At 41.6% G+C, this 13,080-nt stretch overlaps 1 protein-coding gene across 5 annotated transcripts in view; it reads right to left on the reverse strand.

Annotated features, from left to right (window-relative positions):
- Positions 1-509: 509 nt before the first annotated feature.
- The window catches only part of tet3 (tet methylcytosine dioxygenase 3), a 57,480-nt gene continuing 44,909 nt past the window's right edge, over positions 510-13,080 (reverse strand). For all 5 annotated transcript variants that reach the window (XM_047818055.1, XM_047818054.1, XM_027168832.2 and 2 more), the window contains 8 exons: positions 12,774-12,864; positions 10,188-10,281; positions 8,641-8,849; positions 6,884-7,034; positions 6,584-6,673; positions 5,838-5,975; positions 5,333-5,660; positions 510-5,223 (listed from right to left, as the gene is read on the reverse strand). In XM_047818055.1, the coding sequence (XP_047674011.1) occupies positions 3,569-5,223; positions 5,333-5,660; positions 5,838-5,975; positions 6,584-6,673; positions 6,884-7,034; positions 8,641-8,849; positions 10,188-10,281; positions 12,774-12,864 (2,756 nt within the window). In that variant the 3' untranslated portion in view covers positions 510-3,568. The remainder of the gene's footprint in view (positions 5,224-5,332; positions 5,661-5,837; positions 5,976-6,583; positions 6,674-6,883; positions 7,035-8,640; positions 8,850-10,187; positions 10,282-12,773; positions 12,865-13,080) is intronic.

The raw sequence follows: 13,080 nt of genomic DNA on the forward strand, positions 1-13,080 counted from the left end.
GTGCCAACCCATCACAGGGCACACACACACTCATTCACTCACACTCACACACACACACACTACGGACAATTTTCCAGAGATGCCAATGTCTTTGGACCGGGGAGGAAACCGGAGTACCCGGAGGAAACCCCCGAGGCACGGGGAGAACATGCAAACTCCACACACAAGGCGGAGGTGGGAATCGAACCCCCAACCCTGGAGGTGTGAGGCAAACGTGCTAACCGCTAAGCCACCGTGCCCCCATTGGCATTTCAGTTCAATAAAATATAAACACACACTGTGAGAAATTATAAGGTGATTTGTCATAAGGCTAGCCAGAGTCGGTGTTGAAGTGGTAGCTTAGTGTTTAAGGTGTTGGACTACCGATCAGAAGGTTGTTTGTTTGAATCCTTAACCCTTAGTTGCTCAGCTGTATAAATAAGATAAATGTAAGTGGCTCTGGATAAGGCTGTCTGCCAAATGCCACACGATTTGTAAGTAAGAAAGCATGAGCATATTATAAAACAATATGAGAAGGCAAAGTTATTTTTATTTCTTTCTTTCTTTCTTTTTTTTTTTTTTACTTTTAAAGAACATAAAACAGTATTGTGGCTTTTACCACATACACTATGTATTCACATAATACACCATACAGCTACAAGGAGAGACCAAACAAAAGAAACCTTTAAAACATACTGCATACTTGACATGAAACAATAGAACCAATAACAATCTTTAACTAATAGGAATGTAGCTGCCAGTTATTCGAGTTCTTCTTTTTTTTTTTTGTCATTATTTAATAAGTAAAAATTGGCATGATCGTGATTTTTGATGCTGAATGCTTAGAGAGGGGACAAAAAAGCGTTTGAGCTTGAGTGTATTCGTGTGAGACAGAAACTAAGGAATACCTGGGTATAATCAGGAGAATGATAAAAAAATATTAACAGTCTATTCATCTCCATAGCATACAAGTTTTCTACCTGTATAATCACTGATTCTAAATATCTGCTTCAAGTACCATTTTATCAGTTGTTTGGGATTAGGGTTAAAAAGAGAGTATTTGTGTGTGTTTGTGTGTGTGTGTGTGTGTGTGTGTAAAAGGGAGAGGGAGAACTGCCAAAACATCTGAGTGCTTTTGAAAACAAGATAATTATAAGATTCTTTCAACATGCTTAAGTGAGGAAAATTTGAAAATGCAGTCAGCACCATAGATGATTCCTGTACACTTTAAACCAAGACAACGGCTCATATAAAGATTTTGAAAATGACAGATTTTGCTCTGCGTCTCTACAGTGACCTCTACAGGTAGCACCATGTATTAAAAATTTAACTTCTGACAAATATGAAATCAAGTGGCTTCAAGAACAAAAAAAAATAATAAAAATAAACACGATGATCTAAAAAAAAAAAAAAAAAAAAAGATTTACACCTTAATATTAAATGTATGAAACTCGCTAAGGTGTAAAAAAAAATCACACGTCCTATCGAAAATCTGTTACAGTGCAAGACACATGCACAGCCTTTCACTCGAACAAGCGCTTTTAAATAGGAAATCGATTAGCTTTTTTTCTTTCGACGTATCTGTGATCGAGGGTGTACATGATTACATCACGTCACATGATCTTATCCTGTAAAAACCTCCGATTGTGTGGTGGTGTAGGTTTTGTTCTCAAGTCTGTCTGGATCATGTGTTGGAAAAAGGAAGCTGCTATAGGTGCTTGTTTAGAGGTATCGGTCTAAGTACAGTACTTATTAAAAAGAACAGCAGTACACTAAGTACAGAGGATACACAGCGATGTCCGTAAGTGTCAGAGAAAGAGGACTGACCGGGACTAGCTTTCTTCTTCTAGTATTGAGGGTTTATAACATGCCGACACTTAAAAATTAAAGGAATCGTTCGGGATTTGTTCCTCACCAGTTAAATAATCTTACCTAAATATTTAATTATTTACATTTCTATCTCTCCCAATAAAATTCCATAAAAAAAATTAGGATTCAAGTTGTCAATATTCCATTATCATCATTTTTTCCTCCTTAAAATCAAGATTAAAAGTGCTTTTATAAAATCTTTTCTTCTATTTACAATTTGTTTTAAAATGAAAACAAAATTACAGCAAGCACAACGACAATAATCATCATAGTCATTATATGTAATAAATAATTAAAAAAAAAAATGTAGATAAGTATGTGGATGTACATTAGTAGCATGTTGTGACTGGGTCGACGTCTCAACATGAGGTAAAGAGCTAAAGGACAGCTTCAAAAGCACCAGACTATCTCTGATCTGTAAGCACCAAGAAGCCTACTGCCTTTTGTAAACCAACTGCAGCCCTTCAGCTCTCCCCACATTTATACTTGAACAGAAGCACCTAAATTCCAGGTATTATGGGGAGATCAGCTGTAAGGGCAAAAGCAGACAAAGAGGCATGGAAAGACTAGTGAGTAGCACCAATCCTCTTGAATGATCTCTCTCTTTCACTGAAGCTTTAGCCTGTCAGCTAACTACCTCACATTCGGAGGAGAGTTTTACACCTCCGGCGGTTTACAAGTTAAAATAGTTCACTTGCAATGCGGAGCACAGGTCCCACTCTAGGAACTGTTAGGGTGTTGTTAGGGTGGGCCAAACTGCACTAGCACCTCAGAGAGAGCATTGACTTACTGCTGTCTCATGGATAGAAACTAGATACAGCACCATAAAGAAACGAGTCAGCACCGTCTGGTTGGTGATGATGAGAAAGCCTCAGCCAATGACATCTATTCAGGTCAGCTGGTTGCTTAACTGGACCTTTCCTGCTGTTAAAGAGCACCTTGGTCCATTGCCAGCTGCAATGATGATGAGGGCAAATGACAGCAAAGACAGGGAAAAAAAGCACCAGGAACCTACTCTGTATTTGAGTGGCACTAAGTAGAAAGGCCAGCAATGGTGCCACAGATTCTGTAAATATGCTTTGGTCTTACACTGTCACCACAGAATAGAACTAGCCCACTTACAAACACTGTCCTTCTCCAGAGTGTCTTGTGTAGGTTGTAGACTCTTGGCTTGCATTGATGTGAAGGTGCTGTTTTATGAAGAGGTCAATGGGTAAAAAGCAAAGGAAAGAAAGAAAAGAAAAAAGCAAAATCCATTCATCTTGTTCACACATTCATATTGAACAAGGGAGAGTGATGAAGACAAGAGCCTCATCATAGAGGGTAGGGGGCTTAAAACAATCATAATGACACTGAGGAAAAACAATACGATTTAAAATAAAAAATAGTCATCTTCATAATATAACAATACCTGTAATAACATCAACAGTAACAATAGCAATCATAATATCGATAATAGAAATAATATTAGAATCATTAAATTCACTTAGGAAGGGTAAACTATGAAATCCCTTCCATTTTGGAGAGAACAAGAGCACCATAGGCAGCATGTTCATTTGGGGGACTCCCAAACTGCCACCAAAACATGAGGTAAAAAAAAAATAATAAAAATAAAAAAATTGTCTATCCACCATCTCTCTGGTTGGTCAGGGAGAAGATACAGAGTAGGGAGAGTTTTTTTTTCCTGTACTTCCACTTTCTGCAACCATTCATTCAGAGGTCATATGAAGCAACTGTAGGGCCCAGTGACTCGAGTGAAGGCATAGGGTGACGCTGTGACCGTGTTGGTGGTGTGCAGTGTTGGGGCCAGCCGGGTTACCACTTCACGCTTGTCTTTTGTTGGCTCAGAGGTTGAACTTAATAGTCCATCTGCCCACTTGCGCTTCTTTGTGTAAGCTTTGATGTCTTCCTGTGAAAGACCTAGAAGAGCTGCCTCTTGTTGCCTCTGCCTTGCTCTCTCAGCTAGCAGCTTCATTTTGGCTTCCCACAGTGCCAGTCCATGACAGGGCTGATTCAAATTCTTATGCTGGTAGAACACCAGGGAGATGCGGGTCGGGTGACTTCGATCTGGTTTTTTCAAGGGAGTGGTGGCATGTAGCTCCCGTCTGGCACATTCAATAAGAATGGACCCATGTGCAGGAGCTACTGCTACTCCTCCAATGTTGGGATCAAGGAAGTTGTGCTCGCTGTCCGACCACACCTCCTCTTCTTCTGGCTCTCGTTCACATTCTACCTCACTATCCCAGCATGCTTGTCCGTTCAACTTCTGCAGTGCATCTGGAAACAGGCGACCTTCTGGAGCAGGGGATGGATTGCTTCCTGCTGCAGATGCACCTCCAAATTTCCATGCCTTCTCGTCAAGGCCCAGTGGAGTGGAGCCACGGACCTCTGCAGCCTCAGCCAGCATCTTGTCTGGGAAAGCCCCAACAGGGGTTCCCTGTCTAAGTGCACCATGACCATAACCCAAGGACCCTGGTTGAATCCAAGTTCTGGGCTGTGGACTGGGAGCAGGGCTGACCCAGTGCTGTGGGGTTGCTGGGTGAGGGGAAGGAGCTGGAGATAAACCTGTCTTAAGAGTTGGAGTGGGACTAGGGGAGGCTACTGGAGTACCAGGGTAGGAGCGCCATTGTTGCTGCTGTTGGGCATATTTAAAATGCTGAAGTTGGTTATGGTGCTGCTGGTGAAGCATTTGCTTTTCTGGAGTGAAGGGTGAATTAGCTTGGCCTGGTCTGAGATTTCCATCCCAGCCCTTGGATGCTAAGCTGCCATTGGGTGTGTGCCAGGTGTCGGGTTGTGGGGTGACACTGGGAGTGACGGGGCAACTTCGGACTTGCCCGTCTGTTCTGCTGTCATATAGCGGTACTTCCATGGGCTCCTGCTTGATGATTGGTGTGACAATTGGTGCTGTAGTCTCAGAAAGCGCAGACTGGTGTAGGTAGCTATGGTTGGTCATGCTGACCCCTTGTTGGTGGTGGTGATCAGCATGGTTTGGAACCAGCCTGGTGTGAAGGCTCTGGACATTGGGTTTCTGTTCTTCTCCACCAGCCTTGTGAGAGGTCCCATTATGAGCCATATAACCTAAGACTTCAGGGGGCAAAAGACCTTTCGAAGCATAGTTGTAATTGTAGGGCATCCCTTGGAGGTTTGGATGGAAGCCATTGATGGGGCTATGTGTAGAAGACTGGCTGTTGGAAGGCAGACTACCTCTTGCATAGGGACCAGGAATGGAAGAGTAAGCACCATTCATATTGTAGGTATCATGACACATTTTGGCATTCCCAATGGGTGGGTAGCCATTCAAGGCTCCATTGATGGCCTGAAAGTGGTCAGCCGATTCTTTTTTGATGGTGGGCTTCACCTCTTGTTTTGGAATTGCTGAAAAGAAACAAAACATGGAGATAAAATATTTGGTTTGGTTTGTTAGCTACGCAGGATGCGTGGAACATCCAGACAATTACTGTGTCTGCATACGCAACACACTCACCTTTATTGCCATGCAGAGAAACTTCTTTCTTAATTGTCTTTTCTGGTGTCTCAGACAGCTGCTGTCTCTTGTTCTTTTTCTCAGACGCGGCTTTCTTGGCCTCTAGCCGCCGCTGCCGGCAGGACTTGGCAGGCTCCGGAAGCTTCCGGACCTCCCGGCGGAACTTGTCAAGCACCTGGATTGCACCGGTTTTCATCTTTAGCCGCTGGTTCTCTTCACTGCCAAACTCATCAGTCAAAGAAATCTTATAAAGCGGAAGCACGTGCAGCTGTTCATCCTCTGGAATTACACCCACTGCCCGATTGTCCTCTTTTGTAAGAGTGCAAACCTGAAAACGAGAAATTTGTTTATCAAATAATATTTAAATAAAAAACAGTTTTGGCTATATACTTCCCTTACTTTACTTCCTTGTGCTTATCTGGATATATATGATAAATATCAACTATAATGCACATCCTAATTCCTGACACTAACACATGCACACACCCACACTTGCACCCCTTACCACAGTGCAGCCGTTATGGAGGTTATGTTGGTCTTTGTGAGCATGGGCACAGAAGTCCATGCATGCAGTGATGCCAGAAAAGGGTCGTCCTTCTTTGAGCCCCAGCCGACAGTCCAACGCCATTTTCTCAGTTGAACACTGCAGAGAAAAAAGGGATACTATTGGCAAAGAGATAGAAGATGTTTTCTATTCTCCCATATCTTTATGCTGCACCCGCAAGAAGCAGTGAGTTGGCTTTGATGTCATGGTTTAGCTTCCTGAGTTGTGTCTTTTTAACATTAGCAAATAATATTTATTTCCAGTCCATTTCCAAAGCCTTCATATGCTCAGGTCATTGGAGCAATTCTGTGTATCCTTTGTACATGTAACAATAAAGGCTGTACCTCCTCCTCCTACTACTACTACGAGTTTGACTCCTAACCCTAAGGTTGTGGGTTCGAGTCTCGGGCAGGCAATACCACGACTGAGGTGCCCTTGAGCCAGGCACCGACCCCCCCAACTGCTTCGCAGCATAAATGGCTGCCCACTGCTCCGGGTGTGTGTTCACGGTGTGTGTGTTCCTGCTGTGTGTGCGCACTTTGAATGGGTTAAATGCAGAGAATAAATTCTGAGTATGGGTCACCGTACTTAGCTGTAGGTCACGTCACAAATCTTAAAAACCACATATTCTTGGTTAAGTTAAAAAGGCAGGGGTGTTAATCCTGAGACAATTATTATTTCTGAGAGGATTATTTGGCAGCTCTTACCTGGTTTTGGTATGCCTGAGGGGCCAGCATCTTATATACAGGTGCCACTTTAGTGGCCAATTCCTGGAAGTTATCCCTGAGAAGTTCCTCCTGTGGAGTGAGAATGCCATAACATTAGTTAGTGTGAAATAGCATAAATATGATCCAAACTATGAACCATTTTCAATTTGCATTAAAATACATGGCAACTTCTTGTCCATTTTTTCCCCACCGAGTTCTGTCATCCCATTGTAGTAATGAGCCTCATAAAGCCGTATATGATGTAATGACAAACTTTATAATTAAGGTACAGTCACCAACCTCTTTTGGGTGTTCTCCCTGCAGTCTGAATTTACGGGGGATTTTGCTGCGAGCATATTTACACCCATTAAAGTACATGCTCCAAGAACACCCGAAAGAGAACGAAGCACCACAGGTCTCGGGGTCTTTACCCTGGCACGCACAAGTACGGCTGCAAGAAAAACAAAGCTGCATTTCAAAACACGATCACAACTCTTCGAGGTTTTCTGACTTATCAAGCTGCATTTTTTTAACCGATCGGACTCGAAGTTGTCCGATAGTCGATGATCACATATCCCGGAAACTCCAAAACTCGTATTTCCTGGAACGACCATGATTTAGACGTCCACTCTCAAAACTTACACATTCACCACTGTGCCTAAAGTAACACTTATTTATTTCACCTTGTCAATGTACCTGTAACAGAGACACTCACTTAAAGGCAGGGTCTTCGAATTTTGAAATGCTTCAGAAAACTGAGTCGGGCCGAATAATAAACAAAAATCAAAACAAAAACAAAACAAACGTGTAGCCAATGAGCAGAAAGGGGCTTGTCTTGTTGATATGGGTGGAGAGAGTGTTGGGTGTGCATGTGTGACATTAGCAGAAAACGGTTTTAACATCGACATGGAGGATAAAAACAAAGAAAGAAAGAGAAGAAAGACTTACGATAAGGACAAGAAGTAGGACGTGTTAATATAGGATCAGCTTTCCAGCGCTGGAGAGAACTGAAGGAGCAGGAAGTCGGCCACATATTCACAGGTTGGAGTTTCCCGAGTCAATAACTCCTGAGCTAAACGCTGTTACTACACAAATAACACCTCTTTTCTATCGTAGTAATGTAGAGAGGCAGCTACAACCGCGTTTTGTGTAGTAACAGCGTTTAGCTCAGGAGTTATCGACTCGGGAAACTCCGACCTGTGAATATGTGGCCGACTTTACTTAAGACGCCGAGGCGCTTTTTTCCTTCTCGATAGGTGAGTAACGTTGGTTTTGCTTTGTTACACAGAACTAATATATGCCTTTGTCCTTTACATCATTATGCTTGTGTGTCATTTTTGCTTGTTTGTTTATCTACAATCGTATTGTTCTTCCCTTCAGCTATGATAAAGACACGTTTCTTTCCGTTAGTCGCCCGGGTTACGTATGTATGTGTGGGCGGAGCTATCGATACAGGGGTGGGACCCATTTGGGTTAGGGGCGTGTTTGTTTTGGTGATTTTATATGTCGACATTGGCTTTCAAAATTCGGAGACCCTGCCTTTAATTTACGCCTCTATCAATGCCACACTCTCTCTCCACCTCTTTGTCAATCTATCACTCTTTGACTCTTGTCTTTCACTCCCTGAACTTTCTGCCTTTCTATTTGGCTTCTATTTGCTATCTATCTTTCTACCAGTAACTATTGCCCTACTGTAGCTATCAAAATATCAAATCTCCAAGCTTAAATAACAGTTTCAGACTATGACACCATCTATATTGTGTCGGATTTTACGAATCTAGTTCGATTCCCAATCTGGTTATAACGATCAGGTTAAAGCTTAAACCATAGTGCTGCAGGTAGCTTTAAACGAGAGCAAAACCAATGGGCTGCGACGAACAGTTACTTAACGCTATAGGCACCAAAGCTTCCTGCTGCAAAAAAAGTCATAAATATACATAATAGATGTTGAAAAATGCATATTATGTCATTGAAATTACATCTATATCTTTCCGATTTCATTCAGGAAGCAGCGTAGAAATGTTTAGGAGAAAGATGCAGATTTTTTTCTCACTCACTCTTCATTGAGGCCGCAACGGCGACTGGTGGGGTTGCCGTATTTGGTGATGGTCTCAGTGATCTCTCGATAAAGTTTATCACCAAGAGCCTTTGGGATGCCCTCCCATGATATAATGACGACTATGATAACAGCATTGGCACAGTGGTGCCCGGCCCGATGCCTCACCAGGCACAGCAACTTCTCTTTCTCGTTGCTGCGACGGATCACCTGCAGGGGGCAGACACGGAGCGAACGGAGGGAAAAAAGTTATACATAGATATATTACAAGAATATTGTTTAAACACACAGAATTATGTAGCCTCTGAAAATCCTTCAATATACACAAGTGTATATATACACAAATTACTCAAAGTAACGACTGAAACGCTTTTACCCTGCCATGTTTCTAAGAAACCACAATATACGTATATAATGTGCTCCATTGTAAAGATCTTCCCTGTCTGCAAATTTAGTTGGACCTGAACTACAAAGTACTGACACTGGAGAGTCTTAAATGACATTAACAATAAACATTTAAATACAATTCCCTGTAACATTTACACACACTTTTAAATCTACCATAACGTGCTCCTATAGTGTATAGAATACACTATAGCATATAGAACTTTACAACGATAATGCATTATTATAAAGGCATATTAACATTTTATTCACCTGCAATATTATACTATTTATAGATATATTGCATTAGGTCAGGCAAACGTGTAGATATATATCGTATGAAAGAAAATCGACTAACAGCTCATACCGTGTTTATTTAGCTATCCGGAAGAAACATATACTGTGATGCTGAGTGTTCGTAAGTATGGATACCTGACCATCACATCCATATGTAGGCTTTACGCAAACTGTTTCTTCAAGATTCATAGCACACACAGTCTATTGCTTTAATAATTCCCCTAGGGGCCTAGCCTGTGTTACCACAACAAATGCTCCTTTGCACAAATCGAGGTCCATTGAGACAGAGTTTGAAGAGGTTGGCATGAGAAAATTGAGTGTCCTACACAGACCCCAAATGGAAAGCCTTACCCAGAAGGGAAGCACATATGGGTATGACTGGTCTGGTGTCCTTTTACTTTAGGACAATGCTTTTGTGTACCGGTCAGGTATCAATTGTGTGTGCCTACGTGACTCACCTATGCAAGTAGAATGCAATGCAAATGATTATATGGAAATAGACATAGTGACGGACGAACGATAAAACGCCTCTCCGCATCTATTATAAACACTTATTTAACTTTAACTAGTTTGACCAACATTTTAATGAACGCTTCATATATCACTTATATGCAGCAGTGAATTATCCAGGGGTAACATTTTGTTTCTGGCAGAATTATTTAACCTATGTTCCACTGACCTATAAACCCATGATAAGACACAGTCCAATCCCCTGCTGCTTTATAGCCTTAGGCTAATGAGAACAGATGTGTGTCTCAGCAAACTGTCACACATCTGAATGCTGAATGTGTAACGTGCATAATTATAATTTCCTTAAGGATAAACCATTTACGCTTCCATCAGAACACCGAGAACACTCGGACTCACCCATTTTGCGATAGGACATCCCTGGGAGCTCTTGCCTTCCCTTCCCGTGTACACTACCTTCTCAATACGGATGGCTTCACCCTTTTCACCGTACCTGCAGGTTTAAAAAACATGTTTACTTGCATTTGGAATGTCGCTTAAGGAACTTACGGAGATACCCGTTACAAAATATCATATCACTCGAGATAATAAAGCAAAGCGTCTCGATTTTGGATTGCCACCTAAGTTTAACAGTTTCCCTCCAAATGGAGCTCTTAGCATTTTTGTAGCTGTTGTGTGGGGTTTGGGGTAAATGTGCCCTAATCGACCCTTGTATGGTGTTCGGGTCAGTGGGACCCATATTCATAAACATCAATAGTTTTAAAAAACTTTGCTTCCTTGTAAATCTGTTGATTTTTTTCCACTCATAACTTTCTTTTTTTTAATTCCATTTTATTAAAAAAAAAAAACGAGTAGGTGGGGGGGCGCACGGTGGTTTAGCGGTTAGCACGTTCGTCTCACACCTCCGGGGTCGGGGGGTTCGATTCCCGCCTCCGGCTTGTGTGTGTGGAGTTTGCATGTTCTCCCCGTGCCTCGGGGGTTTCCTCCGGGTACTCCGGTTTCCTCCCCCGGTCCAAAGACATGCATGGTAGGTTGATTGGCATCTCTGGAAAATTGTCCGTAGTGTGTGAGTGTGTGTGAATGAGAGTGTGTGTATGATCTGCGATGGGTTGGCACACCATCCAGGGTGTATCCTGCATCGATGCCCGATGACGCCTGAGATAGGCACAGGCTCCCCGTGACCCGAGAAGTTCGGATAATGCGGTAGGATACGAATGATTGAATGAATGTAGTTAAGGTAAAGGGCAAACATTAACCATATACGCTGTTTACATCCATAGAGTATTTTAACATACATTTTTTTGATTGTGTTGAATTAAAAACCCAAAAAACGCAACGGGTCGAACGGACCCACGAACACCGGCTGAGTCACAAAAATACGAACACCATACAGGGGTTAAAATGATACCACTGCAGAACAACCTGACATACTGTTTAGAATATCTTTATGTTTTTCTGTTTACATGCCTCTAATGAATGCAAATACCTTAACACTTGCTTAGACCTTTCGAGTATCTTTTGAACTAAAGCCACACTTTGAAGCGTTCTGGTCCTAAGCGCTGTTAACAAATCTTGATAAGATTCAGCTTAGCGTTTAAACACCAGAACTGTATTTACATTGCTAAGGATTTTTCATGTGTTACACACATATGCACAAATGTATGCATTATATATAAACAGAAAACACTAATCGCATGCATCGATGGCGTCATACTCGATGCTGAGGGAATCCTTGCACAGCACCACTACCCCCAACATGGTCTTTTAAACTGGAGAATAATGGTAGCGTCATTGAGGTTTAACACACACACACACCATGCATTCATCAACAATCACACACTTCAGTGAAGAAGGATCAAGCTGCATGGGGTGGCCCTAGCAGGGTCAGAGGTCACGTCAGGATCAGCTTAGGGTCCAGAATTTTGAGTTGTTATGTCAGTCTTGATGGCACAAACAGATGCAGCCCCCACTCCCAACTCCTTTTCCACTTCCCCCTTTAGGCTTTTGGGGTAATATGACTCAGCTCTGTATTAACAGAAATACAGTGACATTGCGAACCCTCTCAGTCTCCTTGCTCTACTTTTACTAAATAAATACATCCATTCCTCCTACTTTCTATCTTTTTCTTTCTTTCTCTCTTTTTCTTTCTCTCTTGTCTGTATCTGCTGACAGTGATTATTTCCTCTTTACTCCCATTGCATTATGGGTCAGGGATTCCCTAGGGATGCTATTGCAGATGCAGAAGGGAGGAGGGGATGGCAACAGAGAGCAGGAGAAGGAAGCAAGGACAAGAAATAGAGCTGAGAGGAGACATTTTTATCCACAGCTGTGCAAGAGTCTCGTGCCAGGATCTTATGGCTAGAGCGCTCTTATAATTGTCATTGTAAAAAAAACAGGCACAAGGGGACCAAGTAAAGCAAATTATACACAGATACAGGAATAGTTTTTCCTTTCTGTAACATTCAGCGCCTTCGGATAGATACAGTATAGCAGCTGGGTTTGTAATCGTGAATTTGTTTCATGTGTACATGATATCTGAGTTTTTGTTCAGCTATAATGCACTTTTTAGAATAGAATATAATAGAATATAGATTAACAATATATCGGTAGAAAAAATGATGATCATAATGTCAAATTATGTAATTTAATGTGAATTTAAAAGCATGTCCTAAAGGAATTAAATAATTAGGTTATACTCTAGATCGGGTTATAAATATTTATTGAACCTTTTATGAAACAAAAAGTAAAAGATTTTTACTCTAACCCTAACCCTTACCCTAACCCTAACCCTAATGTTACTACTAGCATAAGAGCAGTACTTGGTATTCTTTAGTATCCAATTAACAGATATAACACTTTATACATAATATATACACATTAATACCAGCTGAATCACTGATATCATGTTCACCCACTGATGCAAACAAAAGGGACACTAGAGGAAGGGCATATCAATGTTACTGGAACTAGACTAGAGTTGCTCACCTGTTTTCCATAAGCTCTCTTATTGAAGCCACAGTTGGCCCTGCTCCCAAATGATTGTAGTATGGGCCTTCATCCTTCTCTATGATTTGCTCTGAGGAAACAGAAAATGAAGAATGTGAAAAAAAAGGACCGGTAAAACAAATAACCTTTATGAGTATTTTTTATAGCCTTCGTTTACACAAATATGCTTTATGCCTTTAAATCCAGGCGACCGTATAATAATAGTAGATGAGCATAAGAAGCCAAGATGAACAAACTAGACACACCCTAACGTCGGTGTAGAATCGGGATGTTATTAAGTATACTG

This window comes from Tachysurus fulvidraco, chromosome 9 (assembly GCF_022655615.1).
Source record: "Tachysurus fulvidraco isolate hzauxx_2018 chromosome 9, HZAU_PFXX_2.0, whole genome shotgun sequence".
NCBI lineage: Eukaryota > Metazoa > Chordata > Actinopteri > Siluriformes > Bagridae > Tachysurus > Tachysurus fulvidraco.